This window comes from Ostrea edulis, chromosome 8, assembly GCF_947568905.1.
Source record: "Ostrea edulis chromosome 8, xbOstEdul1.1, whole genome shotgun sequence".
NCBI lineage: Eukaryota > Metazoa > Mollusca > Bivalvia > Ostreida > Ostreidae > Ostrea > Ostrea edulis.
In genome coordinates, this window is record NC_079171.1 from 55,515,604 (window position 1) to 55,535,099 (window position 19,496).

At 34.4% G+C, this 19,496-nt stretch overlaps 1 protein-coding gene and 1 pseudogene across 1 annotated transcript in view; one reads left to right on the top strand and one right to left on the bottom strand.

The window, feature by feature from the left end:
* Nucleotides 1–13,353, top strand: part of LOC130049215 (uncharacterized) — a 32,659-nt gene extending 19,306 nt beyond the window's left edge. Inside the window, exons 3-4 of the mRNA XM_056146502.1 lie at nt 6,965–7,831; nt 10,009–13,353. Coding sequence (XP_056002477.1) covers nt 6,965–7,831; nt 10,009–10,424 — 1,283 coding nt within the window. The 3' untranslated portion in view covers nt 10,425–13,353. The remainder of the gene's footprint in view (nt 1–6,964; nt 7,832–10,008) is intronic.
* A 1,053-nt stretch (nt 13,354–14,406) lies between these two features.
* LOC130049753 (beta-hexosaminidase-like) overlaps nt 14,407–19,496 on the bottom strand; it is a 40,671-nt pseudogene continuing 35,581 nt past the window's right edge.

A 19,496-nucleotide genomic window follows, 5' to 3' on the forward strand; every position in this document is an offset into this window, starting at 1 on the left:
GAGATTTCATTCTTGAAATAATGTCTTGTATTTGTTCCGTGCGTCATTTCGATATTTTCTCAATATGAACATTTTATAATTCTTCATGTATGCAAAAGTATGTACAGGGAATGCACAACGTACATGTAATACATGTACATTTGTTATGAGTCAAGAAAAAAACTTTTCTGATAACAGAGAAGAACTTAGTATTCCGAAAACATTGATCTACCATTCACATTCAATCTGTTTAATACTACAAACCATTAATTTTCTCATATTTTATTTCCTCGGGACAAAGGAATAACTGAGATTGTATAACGGTTATATATATTGTGATATCAATACATTTTTTCCCTATTTCTTTATTTATATACTTTATACGTGGCGCATACATATGTACTTCTACATGCATTCAAATTAATATCGATATTATTAATACTGTCATTTTCTTCTTGAAGCAACGGACCTCGCTAGCCTAATGGTTAGCGTAGTGGATTTTCATGCGGGTTCAATCCCCAGATTACTCGAATATTTTTTTCCCACTTTATAACAAATGAAGAATTTAAGGTTATATACTGGATATGGAAAGAACGGAAGACCTTCTTGTTGCCATGGCAACAAGTTTCTAGCTATTATCATTATTTTTTTAAACAAATTTTTGTCCGGGAGCGTTCTCAGAAAGTACAAAAGGGATCAATATGAAACTTTCAAGGATGATAGTATAGCGTTTGTAGATGTGCAGAACGATAGTCATTTTGTCCGCATGTGCATGCACGCGTGAGCACGTGCATTGCATTTTGGTACAAAATTTAAGAAATCACGGGATCGACATAAAACCTTCATAGGATGATAGTATATCATCTGTAGATGTGAAAAATGATATTCATTTTGTCTGTACGCGTGCATGCGCATGCACGAGCATCACATTTGTTCATATACTAACTTTGTAATCAGTCTAACTTCTTTGTTGTTCATTGAAATAGTTTGATATTCATATCATAGGTAGGTATTGAGATCCTTAACTGATCTGCATGGTCAAAATTACCAATTTGAACGCGCATGCACGTGCGCTTCATTTTGATTGGATTATTCTAAAACGTCTGTAACTCTCTTATGAATAAAGCAAATGAGTTGATATTCACAGCATAGGTAGATAATATGTGTATCAATATATTGGTGTAATGAAAAATGCCAACACACACGCGCATGCCCGTGCATCGTCTTTCAAAACTTAATTTTTAAAGAATGATAACGTTTTTGTTTTTTAATCAAATTCTTTTGATTTTTAAGATCTAGATGTGCTTTGGTATTCCTTCCAAATTGCTTGCGGTTAAAACTACTGCTCAGCACATGCATCCACGTGTTCTGAATTCTGATTGAACGATTTTAAAATCACTATAACTTCCTTATATTTGATGGAAACGTTATGAAATTCATACTGTGGGTATATGATACAAATGCCTGTTGAATGACATCAACAAAAGTGCAGAATCATACACGCGTGCGCGTGTATGCACTTGCATTATTTTCTTTCATTTCTTGGTACTGAAATGACCATATTAAACGCACTAGGTGTAATTAAAGACTAAAATAAAATGAATTTTTGCTATAGGTTTACAATGACATCAATTTTTAATTGGGGGAGGTTTGGGGAACATATGTAACGGTCCCCGTTACAATTAGAACTAGTTATTATTATTCTTTCTTCTTGTGACTGTTTTGTCCACGAGTGTTCTCAGAAACTACTGCAGGGATCAAGATGAAACCTTTTTAGGATGATAGTATATCATATGTACATGTGCGGAACGAATGTAATTTTGTCTGAAAATGCATGCATGTACATACACGTGCACTGGAGTTTTTGTTTACAAAATTTGGAATCAGTTTAACTTCTTTATTTTTCAATGAAATCGTTTGATATTCATATCGTAGGTATAACTTGAAACCCATAACTGTTTGGTTATTGTCAAAATTTCAATTTTGCACGCACATCCACGTGTGCTTTAATTTGATTGGATGATACAAAACAGTTTATAACTATCATATCAAATAAGGATATTTAATGATATTTACAGGATAAGTAGACAAATATCTACAAATTGTTGTAATAAAAATTGCAAACGCGCATGCGCACGTACGTGCACTGTCTTTTGAAGGTTCAATTTTTTCAATGGCCAAAACTTTTTTGTTGTTTGTCAAAAACTTTTGAAACATGGCTTGTATATGTATCTTGATATTGTTAACAAATGGGTACAGTCATAATTACTATCCGGCACGTGCATGGACGTGTGCTAAATTCTGATTGGACGATTTTCAAATCGCCATAACTTTCTTATAAATGATAGAAACAATATGAAATTTATGCTGTAAGTACACCTATCAATGTCTATCGAATGACATCAACATTGATGCTGAGTCATACCCACGTGCGCGTGTATGCACGTGGATAGCTTTTCGTTCATTTTTTGGGTACTAAAATGGCCACAATTATTGAATTAAAAACGGAAATTAATTCAAATTTACCCTGAAGATCTATCATATGAATGCCTATTAAATGGTGTTATCAAATATTCCCTTTTCAAAATCTCGTGCGCGTGAATGCGCGTGCATTGTAATTTTTGATGTCTAAATTCAAGTATTCGTCTAAAACATTTTTATATTGCAATGAATAGGTTTGAAATTTAGTTTGCAGATATGTTTTGGTCCTCTTCATTTATTAATTGTGTCAAAATCACTTCCCTGCGCGCGCATGCACGTGCGCTTAATTCTGGTCCTCGCTAGCCTAATGGTTAGCGTAGTGGATTTTCATGCGGGCGACCCGGGTTCAATCCCCAGATTACTCGAATATTTTTTCCCACATTATAACAAATGAAGAATTTAAGGTTATCTACTGGACACGGAAAGAACGGAAGACCTTCTTGTTGCCATGGCAACAACTTTCTTTATTATTATTATCATTAATATTTTTGACAGAATTTTGTGCAGGAGTTTTCTCGAAAACTATACAGTGGTTTTCAGTGAAAATTTCAGGAAAAATGCATTATATTATGAACTTTGTTTATCACAAAAACAATTGGGAAAATTCCATTTCGGTTCCAAGTTATGGACAATTTTCTGATTTTCAAATTGAACTTTGTCCGCGAGGGATCTACAGGAACGGCTAAAGATATGAACTGAAGACTTATTAGAGATGATAGAACATGACTTATAGATTACCAGAATCACTATTTCGTACGTCGTCATCACTTCCGGTCGCTACCGGAAGCGAATTTAAAAAATCGGGTTTTTTTTCAACTTTTTTTGTTTTTTAATGTTTTTCTTTGATAAATGTAAGATAAATAGAGACTCTTTATAGAATGTTAAATGTGATATTTGTTTTTAAATTGATCAAACCAAACTCTAGATATTCGTAAATTTCATTTTGAAGCGATGGTCCTCGCTAGCCTAATGATTAGTGTAGTGGATTTTCATGCGGGGTTCAATCCCCAGATTACTCGAATATTTTTTCCCACTTTATAACAAATGAAGAATTTAAGGTTATCTACTGGACACGGAAAGAACGGAAGACCTTCTTGATGCCATGGCAACAAGTTTCTACTTATTATTATTTTCTTATTATTATTATGTCTCCGAACACAAAGTGTCGGAGACATATTGATTTTTCTCCGTTTCTTACTATGTCTCCGAACACAAAGTGTCGGAGACATATTGTTTTTGCTCCGTTTCTTATTATTCTTATTTTCTTCTTCTTCTTCTTCTTCTTGTTCCTCTTCTTTCCAGAGAAATTTGTCCGTGCGATTTTATGAAAGTGCTTCGACAGATCCACTTCAAACGTTGTTAGCTGATAGGGGGTCATGAGCAGGGGTGCAATCAACCTTCGAAATTTTCAAAATGGCCGCCGTTTCAAAATGGCGGCCAAAAACGTCAAAAAGTCAAGGTTGTCGGATTTCATCCAAATTTTATTTTTAGGGTAATTTAGTGACCCCGAGTTCATTCCCACCATCAAAAAAAAATTGAGTCACCATTTTCAAAATGGCCGCCATATACCAAAATATTTGAATATGCTAAAATCTCTCCAAAATTTGGTTTCTGGGGTAATTGGAGGGTCTACAATTCATTTCTAGCATCAGTATTTCCTTCCAATCTATTCTCAAATGTTTCAAAATGGCCGCCATTGAAGAAAATGGCGGCCAAAAATCAGGTTCCTCGGATTTCAACCAAATTTAGTTTTAGGGATTTTTGAGGATCCTGGGTGCAAATCCGGCATCAAAAACCATTTCTGACATGGGGAGGTGTTCGGAGACATTTGTGTTGGCATCCCAACACAGTTATAGCTCGTTATAATTTTCTTCTTATTCTTATTATTCCTCTTCTTTAGTGAGAAATTTGTTCGACCGATTTTGTGAAAGTGCTTCGACAGATCCACTTCAAACTTTGTGAGCTGATAAAGGGTCACCAGGAGGGGTGCATTCAACCTTTCAAATTTTCAAAATGGCCGCCGTATCAAGATGGCGGCCAAAAAACGTCAAAAACTCAAGGTTGTCGGATTTCAACCAAATTCTATTTCTAGGGTAATTTAGTGACCCCAAATCCATTTCCACCATCAAAAATTTTTTGAGCCGCCATTTTCAAAATGGCCGCCATATACCGAAATATTTTAAAGTGTTTCATTCTCTACAACATTTTGGTTCTGGGGTAAATTGAGGGTCCACAATTCATTTCTAGCATCAGTATTTCCTTCCAATAAATTTTCAAATGTTTCAAATTGGCCGCCATTGAAGAAAATGGTGGCCAAAAATCAAGTCCGTCGGATTTGAACCAAATTCAGTTTCTAGAGTTCTTTGAGGATCCTGAGTGCATATCTGGCATCAAGAACCATTTCTTACATGGGGGAGGAGTTCCGAGACATTTGTGTTGGCATCCCAACACAGTTATAGCTCGTTATTCTTATTCTTATTTTCTCCTTATTTTTTCTCTTCTTTAGTGAGAAATTTGGCCGACCGATTATCTGAAAGTGCTTCGACAGATCCACTTCAAACTTTGTGAGCTGATAGGGGGTCATTAGGAGGGGTGCAATCAACTTTTCAAATTTTCAAAATGGCCGCTTTTCAAGATGGCGGCAAAAAACGTCAAAAACTCAAGGTTGTCGGATTTCAATCAAATTCTATTTCTAGGGTAATATGTAAAACTTATACGGTACCAATTTTGATGCACCAGATGTGCATTTCGACAAATAATGTCTCTTCAGTGATGCTCAACCGAAATGTTTGAAATCCGAAATAACTGAAGTTTTAGATCAAAATATAGCCAAAAAACAGCGTGCCAAACAAGTGGAGCCAAATTCGTCCAAGGATAAGAGCTATGCATGAGGGAGATAATCCTTAATTTTGAAAGAATTTCTAAATTTTATAACAGCAATTAAATATACATCCGTATTTTCAAGCTAGTAACGAAGTACTTAGCTACTGGGCTGTAGAGACCCTCAGAGACTAACAGTCCACCAGCAGAGGCCTCGACCCAGGTGTCATAATGTAAAACTTATACGGTACCAATTTTGATGCACCAGATGCGCATTTCAACAAATAATGTCTCTTCAGTGATGCTCAACCGAAATGTTTGAAATCCGAAATAACTATGAAGTTTTAGATCTAAATATAGCCAAAAACAGCGTGCCAAACAAGTGGAGCCAAATTCGTCCAAGGATAAGAGCTATGCATGAGGGATATAATCCTTAATTTTGAAATGAATTTCTAAATTTTATAACAGCAATTAAATATACATCCATATTTTCAAGCTAGTAACGAAGTACTTAGCAACTGGGCTAATATAGTGACCCCGAGTCCATTTCTACCATTAATTTTTTTTTGAGCCGCCATTTTCAAAATGGCTACCGTATACCGAAATATTTGAAAGTGTTAAAATCTCTACAACATTTGGGTTCTGGGGTAAATTGAGGGTCCACAATTCATTTCTAGCATCATTATTTCCTTCCCATCAATTTTCAATTTTTTCAAAATGGCCGACATTGAAGAAAATGGCGGCCAAAAATCAAGTCCCTTGGATTTCAACCAAATTTAGTTTCCAGTGTTTTTTTTTTGAGGATCTTAAGTGCATATTTAGCATCAAAAAACATTTTTGACATAGGGAGCTGTTCGGAGACATTTGTGTTGGTATCCCAACACATTTATAGCTCGTTATTATTATTCTTCTTTTCTCCTTACCGATTTTGTGCAGAAGATTTGTCGGAGATGGCTGGATCAAATTGCTTCAAATTTTTAGGGTTGATGCGTTGTCATTTATAGTTTGTAGCACCGTTTCAATTTTCGACAAATCACTTCCGGTTGGAAGTTATCCCCTTTTATCGATTTTCAGATGACCATTTTGTCCGGAAAAAAACTCAAAAACGACAAAAGCTAGAGTGCTGAAATTTTCAGTGATGTTAGACGACATGTTGTAGCTGTGCACCTGGTTTTTCAAAATTTCTGAAAGTGTCTAGTATGGAAGCTCGGTAGGAGTCGAAAATGGAATTTTAAAAAGTGCCCATTTTTTTTCCACGTCTTAAATCAGAACTCTTTACTCTTAAATATTTTGTTGAGACATATATAAAAGTTGTAAAGTTTATTGAGATTTTTCGTGCTGCATCAAGAAATGGGCCCATGGGCCTCATGGCTTGCCTGAACGATTGATTTTCTGTTACAATGATTAACTTTTTTCTTACGAATCTTTTAATAAGACATGTAGAGTAAAAGTTGTTCAGTTTTGCAAGATTTATCTAATGATATCAAAAATAGGCCTTCGGGTGTCATGACTTGCCTGAACAGTCGAATTTGTATCACAAATAACATAAATAACTTTTTTCTCGGGAAACTTTTGACGTACGAGTTATGAAATTGATCTCTGTTCTTTATCTTTACATTTTTTTTTTATTCAAGACGCTCTGTTAATGGTTTTATTATTGTTAATATTGATATTATTATTGCAGTTGCAAAGGAGTGGAGGAGACGCGAAATTGTGCAAAGCGCAGTTACCGATCTGAATAAATATCCATCAGTTTTGAATTTCATTGTCGGACGAAAATTGTCAAAACCGGTTGTAAAAGTATTTGTATCAAAAAATGACAAGAAAGCAGAAATGTTCCTCGAAACAAACAGAGACATCCCAGACGGAACAGTTTTTGAATTTGTTAACGTCACTGAAAGATCGAAAGAGGGCAACAAAAGAATACAAAAACTTGTGAAACAAGCACCTGCAATCGACAGGCCTACAAGAGAACATTTGTGTAAATTAATAACTGAAAATGGTACAGGTATTTATGCAAAATATTCCAACGTCATTTCGATCGGAATGAGTCCCGTCCTCTCCGACGGTACCAACACACCATGCATCACTTTGTATTGCTTGGATAAATATTTGATACCATATGGTGAAAAACCTCTTCCTGATTCCATTCAAGGCTATCCTTGTGATATCAGAGAAGATTATGTTCAACTTGGGTGTGGCCATAACTGTGACGTTTTAGATCTAGGTTGCAGTATTGGATTACCTTCGGGACTCTCCACTGGTTCTGCCGGATTTTTGGTGAAGTCAAATGATCAAATTGCTTCTCCAAAAATTGGTTTCCTTACCGCTGCTCATGTTGCAGTTTCAGAGTTTGAAGAATTATATAGAAAAAAGGAACGACTTTCTGAATGTGTCCTTTTGGGCTATCCGTATGATGTAGTACATCCTTCACGGTTAGACAGTTGGAATTCTAAAATCGTTGGTAACGTCGTTGAATCATTTTGTGGAAATCGTGAGTCCGTTGGAATGGATGCGGCTTTTGTTAAGCTGAACCAACCCAGATTTAAAAGTAAGAAATATTAAAAAGTTTATGAAATGAATCCAATACTTCGATCTTAAGAATCTATGTCATTCAGATATCCTTGAATATTTTTTTTTAATTTTGAAACATGCAAATATTTCCTTATTATGTTGACGAACCTTTAGTTAGAGAAAGCGCAGTAACATGTATAAGAGTAAATCCACAATATGCATTTTTAGACGTCCAATTGAAACTATGGACTAGCATGTGCTATTTTACAACTTATACCTATGACATGGGATGTGGGTTAGGACCCTTCATCCCCCTTTTATATCTTATATGCAATGAAAAAAGATTTTAAAAAATAACAGGTGAATTATGTAATATAACGGAAATTGCACATTAGTATATCAAAAATCATCAAATATCAAATTGCAAGGTAGGGATAATCCTACAACTTATGAAATGAAGCTCAGTTTCGGCAAATGGTAAAGTCATCAACAGACGTAGTACTACAAAGGACAAAAAAATAAACAATGAAATGACACAGTGGTCAATTCAATAAAACAACAAAGAACAGCAATGCAAAGATGGATCGAGGGAGATGATCGAGATGATGAAATTAATGAAATAGCAAAATAATACTCAATAACATCAAACATCTATCTTTGGAAAGCTCACAAATTCAAACAAAATCATCAAGTAAAAATCAATTTCCATTTCGAACAATTTGATGCATTTTGGAATATACTTGACAAATACCATCAAGGTTTTTTTCTTATTATTTTAAACCAGTCAATAGTTGGGCAGATACAAGAAATTGGTGAGGTGGGGGTCCACATGTTTGTGGACTGTCTTGAAAGCCCCCCATTGGATACTGCTAAGTAATATTTTTCTCCTTTAACATAGACCCTTCCTTGTTGATGCAAGGCTTTCCCTTACAAATACTTATGGATTACTACTGCTTTTTTTTCAAACTACGCACTTTTGACCTCCTATCTTCTGATGAAAGGTGAATATTAAAATTATACGGTACCAATTCTAATGCACCAGGTGCGCATTTCGACAAATATCTCTTCAGTGATGCTCAACCAATTTTTTTTAAATCCGAAATAACAGCAAACTTGTAGACCCTAAGAGTTATTTTAGGGAAAAACAGAGTGCCAAAAAAAGTAGAGTCAAATTCGTGTAAGGATAAGAGCTATGCATGAGGAATCTTATCATCCATGTTCCATAGTATGTCCCCTTAATTTCATATTAGCTGATGATCTCGAAGTAGATTATATATATATAGCCAAATAAGTGTTTTATTAACAAATTTCTTAGAGCACATAATGGTAAAAAGTAAGCCTGTACACAACAAATCTTTGTATTATGTAAATATTGATTTAGATATTTTTAAAACAAGACATGTTTATGAATTTCTTCCCCCACGGCTTCTCTTAACCTGCATATGACGTTTATATCGCTCAACTTATTTAATACTCACGAGATTGATCTGCGTATAAGCAGTTTTTAAATTGAGGCAGGCTACTGATAAACAAGTTGATGGTACAGTCTAGTTTAAAATCAGCATTTTACAAATTCTATCGTCGTTATAACGATCTAGTTTGCCAATACAATTTATCATTGGGTTAAATGTTCTCTGACGTGTTTCATACCGAATGTTAGGCCATTCTTGGCACTCTGATTTTACCTACGGATTACTCCGTTTACCTGATCGAGACACGGCGGGTATGAGCGGTTGACAGGGGAATGCTTACTCTTCCTAGACACCTGATCCCACTTCTGGTATGTCCAGGGGTCCGTGTTTGCCCAACTCTTTGTTTTGTATTCCTTATAGGAATTACATGTGTATGAAATTGATCACTGTTGTTATCTTCACCTCTCTATATATATATTTTATAAGATTCATTGTAATGATAAATGATATCACATTGTCATCTAAGTATATGTAACCAATATGTACAAAACAAACATTTATATTTTCCTTTATTAATTTTGGCGTCTGTTTATTAATGTCACTATATATTTATCTAATAAACATCACTAAAGAATATCAATGACGTTTCTGTTTTAGCAGTTGAAACAGCTTGCTCAATCCACAAATAAAAAAGGTTTTTCTATCTCCATTCATAATATGTAAAAATACCATCAAGCAGATAACTTGTATTGGCCAACAATATATAATGTAAAGTACTATATCTTTATTTCTATACTTTCAGAACACACTGTTCTAGAGATTGCCCATGAAACCTCTTTACGGTATGATGGCAGCGAGGAGGTTCACAAAAGAGGCCGAACAACTAACGAAACTGTAGGAATTTTAATGAGTGTAGGAGAATCTGTCCGTGTAACGTCAAAGAAGTATAATGTCTACCAAACATTCGAAAACTGTTACGTTATTGGTGATAAAGAGAACGGCATTTTTTTCGACGAGGGAGATTCTGGATCTGGCGTGTTTTTAAAAGACAGAACCGAAGACAAATTAAAGCCTCTTGGAATCGCATTTGCTAAAAGGAAAATTGAGTCAGGAACATTTGTGTGCAAAATTGATAAAATTCTTCAGGAATTTAACATATCCGTGATTGAAAAAGGGGTGGAACACATGGCCACATCTTGGCCCTTCTATTATCGTTAAATGATATGGATTTCTGATTTGCATTTTACCAAATCTAAAGCAAGTATCAGTTGAATTCGAAGGATTACATTCGCTTTATCTTGTCAGCTTCCATGTTTAATTTTTACCAATTGATGGAATATTTAGAATACGTTATTTCCTGGACTGTAAACATGTAGTACATATTATTCGAAATGTTTATTATGTTTTGTATATCTTCTAATCATCATTGTATTTATGGTAACTCTTTACAATGTCAACCAGTAAAGACACAAAGAATTATATTAGTCATTATTGGGGCAAATTTAAAGACTACTTTTTTTCATAATTAACCAAGTTGTATCTTAATGGAACGGTATTGTTGTGATGAAGTAGAAAATATGCAAAATGTGTCGGACATATATATAAGAATCCAAAGAACGTGAGGCTACACAAAGCAATACATGATCATTATCTTTTCCTTCAGCATGTTGAATGTAACATTGAAATGTAATAATGAATTTTCACTAGTTCAATAGCCCCATTTACATACCTTTCATCAATAATTTAAAGTGTATTTTCTTTTTAAAAAACAAGATCATATGATAACATTTCTCGACTGAAATGTTGAGATGGACCCTGAATGTCGATTTTTTTATGTGACGGTTGAGGTTGGAAGGTCATGGAAGCCCAAGGCACCTAAAATACTAATCTCATGATCAATATTTCACATCTAGTATTCTAACTCATACTCCAAGCTCCTTCTTTTAAAAACGAAAGTCTTCAAAAACACGCTTCAGTGTTAAACAAATTTGATATCCCAATCAATGGGAGCTACCGTACCTATACCAACATCCTTGCAAACAGAGATACATTGCTGGATCCAGTAAATGTTCTACTAAACCGCAATCTTTACTTCTCACAAAAATATTAACTACTTTGAATTAGAAACTTTAGACGTATTGTACCGCAACATACGCGCTAACGTACAGAATTTGATGTAACAGCTAGATGTAAAAGTTGCTGCTATGGCTGCATTCAGATTGTAGTGGCCGGACTAGACTATTGTTGGGTATTGATTCTGTTGATTTTGGAAAGTTTTGTGATTTGATATGTACTAAAATGCAGCCATAGTAGTAACTTTTACATCTACCTGTTACACCAAATTCTGATATTAAAAAAACTATTTATGCTACTTATAATGAAAAGAAATTAAATTATGCGCTAACTTATTTAAATAGTTGATGATAGTTTACAAGGTGGGTACAGGCATCTACTAAAGTTGTGGTTTTAGATGCATGTCACTGTGACATGTATACATCGTGTTCAAAGGACATTCGAACTTGCAACTTTTTCGTTGTCGTTTTCTTATATGATTTTTTTTAAATGTTGTATGAATGCAGATATTAATAATGCACATATTAATAATATCTGATCTTTAAACACCTGACAATAATTACCAAAGTTGTTCTTTACTCAAAAGGTGGACTCAGCCATCCTTGCCAAAGATGGAGACTTTTTATCATATCGTGCGTAATTTGTTTTGTCTCACTCTCCGATCAAAATAATGATATAATATCAGGAGATTCCTATATTGTACATGTTATTCCAACAGAAAATCTAAATATGGCTTTCCTCCGGATAAAATCGCAAAAGTCGAGGCTCTATCTCACAGCAAGTGGCACGGTAAAGATCCCTCCCTGCTCAAAGGCTGTAAGTTTTGCTACACTTACCGGCAATGGTGACGTCTCTAAATTAGGGGAAAAAACTCTTGAGAGGGACATTAAATACTTTAATCAATTAATCTTTAAATTATACTGATTAATACATTTATTTGTTGCTATTGTTTGTTTGTTTGTTTTTTATTGTGTGTTCGTTTGTTTGTGTTTTTTTTTAATTATTCTTTGATTTGGATTTTGTTTTGGAGAGATTGAGGTTATTTCTCTTTTTCTTCGTTTGTGTTAATACATACAATTTTTGCATTACATGTATTTTTAACAGAGGACGCACTACACTTGGAATCACGTGACAAAATAATCACATGATATAGACAGTCATTCTCGTTTCCCTGAAAGGTTCTGGCTACAAGTGATACATCACACTCTTTTCATGGCCCACTGGCTGTTTATCTTTTATTTTACCTCTTATTTTACAGATTTTATCGTATTTTTACAGCCTTTCTTACTTTTGATTCCATGTTTACTTTAAATCCCCACCACGTGATGTCCTACATCCATACGCATATTACGAACTATGTCCGAATTTAGGATCAGAAAACAACAATTTTAAACAATTTACAGTAAGCCTCAATTTAATTGCACAAAACGTATTTCTTGATATGACTAAATATTTATTCCAAAACATAAATGTAGGATATTCGACAGTTTTACAAGATTTCTGTAAATTAACGGTTGAAAGAGGTATAGTGCGAGTAGCGCACAGAAATCTGGGTAGAGAATGACAATTTCTGTTGTCCAAACTACATGCTTACGTACACGCCGTTCAAACTGTTGTTTTGTTTTGCCTATCACAGTGCAAGTTTATTGATATTTTTCATATCTTTATGTATAGACAATCGATGGTTCACAGGTGATTTTCATGATTGATGTCTGTAATGTTTTAAAGTTTATCGGTTACAGCAGTTTAAGGCCAGGTTACATGTACATGTTGATATTTAATATCGAACATTAACATATTTGATGATGCAGTATAATTATCTATAGCTTGGTGTATATCTAATCATTTTTTAAATTTGATAATCGAATTTCAGAAATAGATAAAACTTACGTTTGAAATTTAATATCATGGTCATAAATCAGATTCATTTTTGTATGGATGGAAAACGTTTACTGTCATGCTTTTATAGAATTGTATTCTATCAGAATGTTAATACCTGTTGTTTGATATCACTTTCAGATTTTCATTAGATGTTGTGTGTTCACTATACTGAATAAAGCCTCGTCTACAAACACTGGCTTTTTACGTTATTCAGCTTTAGAAAATCCTTCAACGAACACGATAGTTCATGACTTTGATCCCAGCTCATGCTCGTGTTAAAGATAAGACTAGAATTGGTAATGATTGCGTCTTTGTCAAACACTCCACATTCTTTTAGATATATAACCTTAAAAACGGAGGTCCTTGTCACAGCAGGCGTTGACACTTTAAAGAACCTCATTGCTACGACCATAAGCACGAAACATAGGTTTAAATTTGTATTTTACTTCAAGCTGGTGAAGTTTCAATAATGGATAAGTAACAAGATGGTATACTGAATAGTTCAGAAAAACATTCCCACCTCGGGCCTTCAGCTCATCAAGTTATTTATCTTACTTTTTTAAATCCCTTGACCCCCACCCCCTCCCCCGAAGATTAAACGAGAGCGCTCTGAACAGATATCAATCTGATTAAAATCATATCCTTTCATACGTGCACCTAGATCGCTTTACTAGGATCTGACGTAACCTTCCAGAGGGTTAGGTCGTATGACCTTTCGTTAAGCCAATCAATTTCAAGCTGTCAGTTTCTGCCAGCGATGTTTTTTTCATAAACCTTTGCGTCAATATTTACGCAAGCCACACCTCATTTTCAACACCATTCGTGTGATACGAGTACAAGTACAATCTGATGACTGATAGTTCTCATTAATAATTCAAAAGAATTGATTTGCTTTGTCTTTTGCATAGAACCATTAATCTATTCAACAATAACACTGTCTATATAAAGTCTCTTACACAAATTATCTATTCATTTCATGAAAGAAAGGACATGGATTCAGCTGATGAAATGTTTCTTTCCTCAATTTTAATATAAAGAAGTCAACTACGGTGAGGATACCGATAAGTAATATTTTGGTATTTAGAATCATCGCGTTCAGAAAACTTTTACCTGAAGTTTATATTGATATATCTGTTGAAAAATTGGTAATGGATTCAAACGGAGTTTTAAATCAGTTCAAAATAGAAAATACCAGTACCTTTATGAAAGATAAACATGAGAATGCTAACAGTCATTTCTGTGACACCTATTTCTGGTGCATCTTTCCGCTTGAGTCATTGGAGTCAACATCATATCTAAAGTTGATATAATCATGCGTACAACACTTGTTTTCGGGGATTTTACGATAGCACAAATTCACATAAGTTAGCGATCTAACTTTGTGTTTGTATGTTGCCATGTTATTGAAAGTTAGCGTGTGCAAATCTTGACGGTTATGAATAAAAAGAGTCAGTCGTCAGCGAGCTTTAAGTAATTAAAACAATCTGATGAACACTTTTATATGAACATCTCGGTTTCATAACCACTTGTGTCAGTTAACAATATATAATTAATCCGTGAGGCATTGGGAAGTACGTAATTCTTGAAAAATAAAAAAAAAACACTTCAGCGATCTCTCATCATATACGAGTTATTGTTGTCCCGAGTTTCATTACGAAAAATAATGTTGCTTCCGTGGGAATCGTCAGATTTGTTGCTTTATGCATTTACATGTAACTGTAAGGTAGATAAATCACTGAATTTTAGACCATTTGTGATGTGTTTCTGCTAGGAATACAGGAAAATGCAAAAATACGTATGCATATCATCCCCCAACAAGATGATTTGCACCTGTCTGTCGGTCAGTTGGTAGACCTAGTGCTGTCCACTTAATATAATTTGGAACCTTACCTTGATACAAAATATATACCTCTTCTGTTGAGGAAGAGAGAAACGGGGAGAGGTGGGGAGAGCAGAAAGAGGGATGGATGGGATAAAGTAGTTCCCACATGAGATATATTTCATGTAGATTTAATATAATCAAAACTATATACATAATATAAACATGTATGGACTAATCCATATTGATTATAAAAGTCTAACTATCCAATGACTAAAGACAATGAATGACGTCACTGTTTATTTAAATATGTTTGGTTTAGTTATTCGTTATACTAAGGTCGTTTCATTCAGAGAAGGATCAGCATGTGCCAAAATCAAAAGCCAAAACAAAAACAAACAAGACAACAAATTTATTGGCTTAACACTACATATTTCAGTATTCTATTGGCTGTATAGATATATGGCAACACTTACTCCACGCACGCAGATGTTCTGAAAGCAAAGAAAGTATATTGTATGTTAAACATGTCCTCGTTAACTCCACGGTCAAATCATCTCATTCATATAGATGGAAAACTGACGATAACGAACAGTGATCATAAAATCTACATACTTCTGCAAGCTTCCCATGATTTTATCCATTAGGATTTCCGTACTTCTTCTTATATTTTCTCTATAAAAAGATAAGGACAAAATCAACAAAAGTTATGGATAGGCGAAAGATTTATTACATTTTGCGACGGACCTCAAAGTCCTAAGACAGTTTCGGGATCGGAATGCTTGATCAGACATTTCAGGGATATATGTCCCGGTTAGGAATATGCGATCTTTAAGTGGCCTTGCTTTAATCAGATCAATCTCGTTATATTAGAGTGACGTCATACATAGACGGTTAATGTTTTTGTATATCCGCGGAGATTGGTGGTATTTCATTTTCTTGTGGGGGTATTTCGGCGAATGTAGTGCTCTCTACTTTCAGGTAGATTAGGTTTCAAGGTTTAAATACACACAAAAATACCTTAATTTAGAGTCACTACAATGCAAGTGAGATAACTTTCAAAGAGCAAAACACCAAAAGGCCAGATAGATAAGTGTGGATGCTAACTATTTCAACTTCAAATTGCTATAGCTCCTTAATTGTACCGATTACTTGTAATTATTATGATACAATGTAAATGGAATGCGCCTTACAATAATAAGATAAGTATGAGTTTTACGACTCAGTATTCTACAGACAATTAATTTAAAAACACTAAATGTATAATATTAAAATTTTGACATAAAAAGTACAGTGTATGATATATAAACAATAGATTGGAAAATGTTTGATTAACATTGGATGCCCTAATGTATGCTGTGTTCGTTTTGAAAATGATTTATGTCAACGATTCTTATACATTACGAAAGTCACACAACACAAACAAAACACACCACGCACACACAAACAAAAACATTAACAGACGGACCTATACAAAATTGAAAAAGATTATTTAAAACAAGCATTTGTTTTCAATCTAGACCCCTTTAAAACTCGAGAATGATGCGATGCGGATATTACCTCTGTTGTCATGGAAACAATCCTACTGTACCGTGTTTTGTCTACAGACCTACGCCAAAAATGAAGAAAAAACCATCAGATGAAAGTGTCCACAAGCACAACATATGTTGAACACATTTCTTCAGTTTCATAATTAAAGCTTTCGCAGATTTACGTTGTGTTGGTATAGAATTGTAGGGTCGTTTTTTTGTGACATACTCTGTTCTCAAGAATACTTTTCTCCCCGGAAGGATCTTTGTTTTAGAGGTAACATCCTGCCATGTCTGCCTGTTGTCCACGCTGTATTGAACTCTCAGACCCGGAAGTGCTGTGTTTACATGTAACTTCCTTCTTGTCATTCTGTAAAATTTAAATTTTAAAAAAAAAATCATTATTTCGTATGCCAATCAATTTTACTCATGACAAAATTTACAATGCTTTTATATCTCCGTAGTTGGATAACCGGGGTATATGTTTTTATCTGCCCGTCTATCTGTGTATCTGTCTGTTTGACGGCAACTACTCCAACCTTAACTTTTGAACGCTTAGTAATAGTACTTTCGTATTCCACATGTCAATTTCTTATGACAAGACCTTTCTTTTGGTGCCAGAATTACTTTACTACCATACCCGGGCTTCAGAGTTTCGCAAACACATCTTGTTTTTCTGTACATCTTGTCATACAATCAGTTATCTCTTTATATGGTTATGATTACAGAATAATGATTTTAGCATTCCTTATTGAAAAACAAGAGATAGGGAGTGGATGGGTTAGAGAAGATGTATGGATTACCTTGCCCCTGGTACAGGAACTCGATACTTAATTCCTAGCTTTTCTAATCGTGCGAGCTCCTTTTCTACTAAAGATTTGGCAAAGGATGTCCATTCTACGTCTGTCTGGCTATTGGTACTTTGCGGAACTGAACGGAACCGATTGTGGGGTACCCTAAGGGGGAATCCACTGTGAAAAAAAAATTTGGTTGTAAAATTAAAATACTGGACTTTAATCTTCTAGTTATATACATAATTGTGTCCACTGATGCTGGCCTAAGAGAAGTAGAGAGTTGTAAAAGAGAATACCAGGATTTAAAGTTGTATTTTTTAAATATACAATTGTGTTCAATCATCTGACCTTTACTTCTGCGTTGATATCTGTAGTTAATGTATAAACTATGCTTAATTTTCGATTTGCATTTATTACTGATATAAAATGGATATTTTCTGCGCTGGTTCCGTTCCGTTTCGCTAAATACCAATAGCCGTGTGGATATTAGTATTTAACGGAACGGAACGAAACATCGAAATTCAAGAGTTATTCTACATCTACAATTAGACACTTGCTATTCAATTATGCTCATTCTTTTTAATTGTACAGAATCTTAAGACAACGAATTATCTTTTTTTCCGATGGGAGTGGGGGTGGAAATAACTGCTTTCGCACACATGCATGTGTTTTTGAACATGTCTGAAATTTTTGATTGCAATTTGTTTCGGTTTTGAAGGCGCATTTTCACATGTGTTCAATCGCATCTTAAGACACCGATTTCTCTCTTTTCTTTTTCTTGTTGTGGGTTTTTTTTTTGGGGGGGGGGGATGGGATTGTAAATTAATGCCAGGTTATTTTCTCCTGTTTTTGTTGAAGCTTTCATTTTCATCGGTTTATTTGATCACTCTGAAAGTCAGAGGAATTGTTAATTTCAAAAATCAATATACATATAGATATATATAGGATTAAGTTCCGTTCCGCTAAATACCAATAGCCGTGTGGATATTAGTACTTAACGGAACGGAACGAAACATCGAAATGGAAGTGTTATTCTACACCTACAATTAGTCTTTTGTTATTCAAATATGCTCATTCTTTTTAATCGTACAGAATCTTAAGACAACGAATTATCTTTTTCACTATGGGGTGGGGGTGGAAATAACTGCTTTCACACACATGCATGTGTTTTTGAACATGTCTGAATTGTTTTATTGCAATTTACTTCGGTTTTGAAGATGCATTTAACACGTGTTCAATCGCATCTTAAGACACCAAATTCCCTCTTTTCTTTTTCTTGTGTTGTTTTTCTTTTGGAGGGGGGTGTGTGATTTTTTTTTTTTTTGTAAATTAATGCCAGGTTATTTTCTCCTGTTTTTGTAGAAGCTTTAATTTTCATCAGTTTATTATTTGATCACTCTGAAAGTCAGAGGAATTGTTAATTTCAAAAATCAATATACATATAGATATATATAGGATTCCGTTCCGTTCCGCTAAATACCAATAGCCGTGTGGATATTAGTACTTAACGGAACGGAACGAAACATCGAATTTCAAGTGTTACTCTACAAGTCCAAGTAGTCTCTTATTAAGTGTTCTCATTCTTTGTAATCGCATCTTAAGACACCGAATTCTCTCTTTTCTTTTTATTTTGTGGGATTTTTTTTCAGGAGGTGGTTTTTGTGGGGGTTTTTTGTAAATTATTGCCAGGTTATTTTCTATTGTTTTTGCTGAAGCTTTCTTTTTCATCGGTTTATTTGATCACTCTGAAAGTCAGGAATTGTTAATTTCGAAAATCAATATACATATAGATATATATAGGATTCTGTTCCGTTCCGCTAAATACCAATAGCCGTGTGGATATTAGTACTTAACGAAACGGAACGAAACATCGAAATGGAAGTGTTATTCTACACCTACAATTAGTCTTTTGTTATTCAAATATGCTCATTCTTTTTAATCGTACAGAATCTTAAGACAACGAATTATCTTTTTTCCTATGGGGGTGGGGGTGGAAATAACTGCTTTCACACACATGCATGTGTTTTTGAACATGTCTGAAATTTTTGATTGCAATTTACTTTGCTTTTGAAGATGCATTTAACACGTGTTCAATCGCATCTTAAGACACCGAATTCCCTCTTTTCTTTTTCTTTTGTTGTTTTTTTTGGGGGGGTGATTTTTTTGGGGTAAATTAATGCCAGGTTATTTTCTC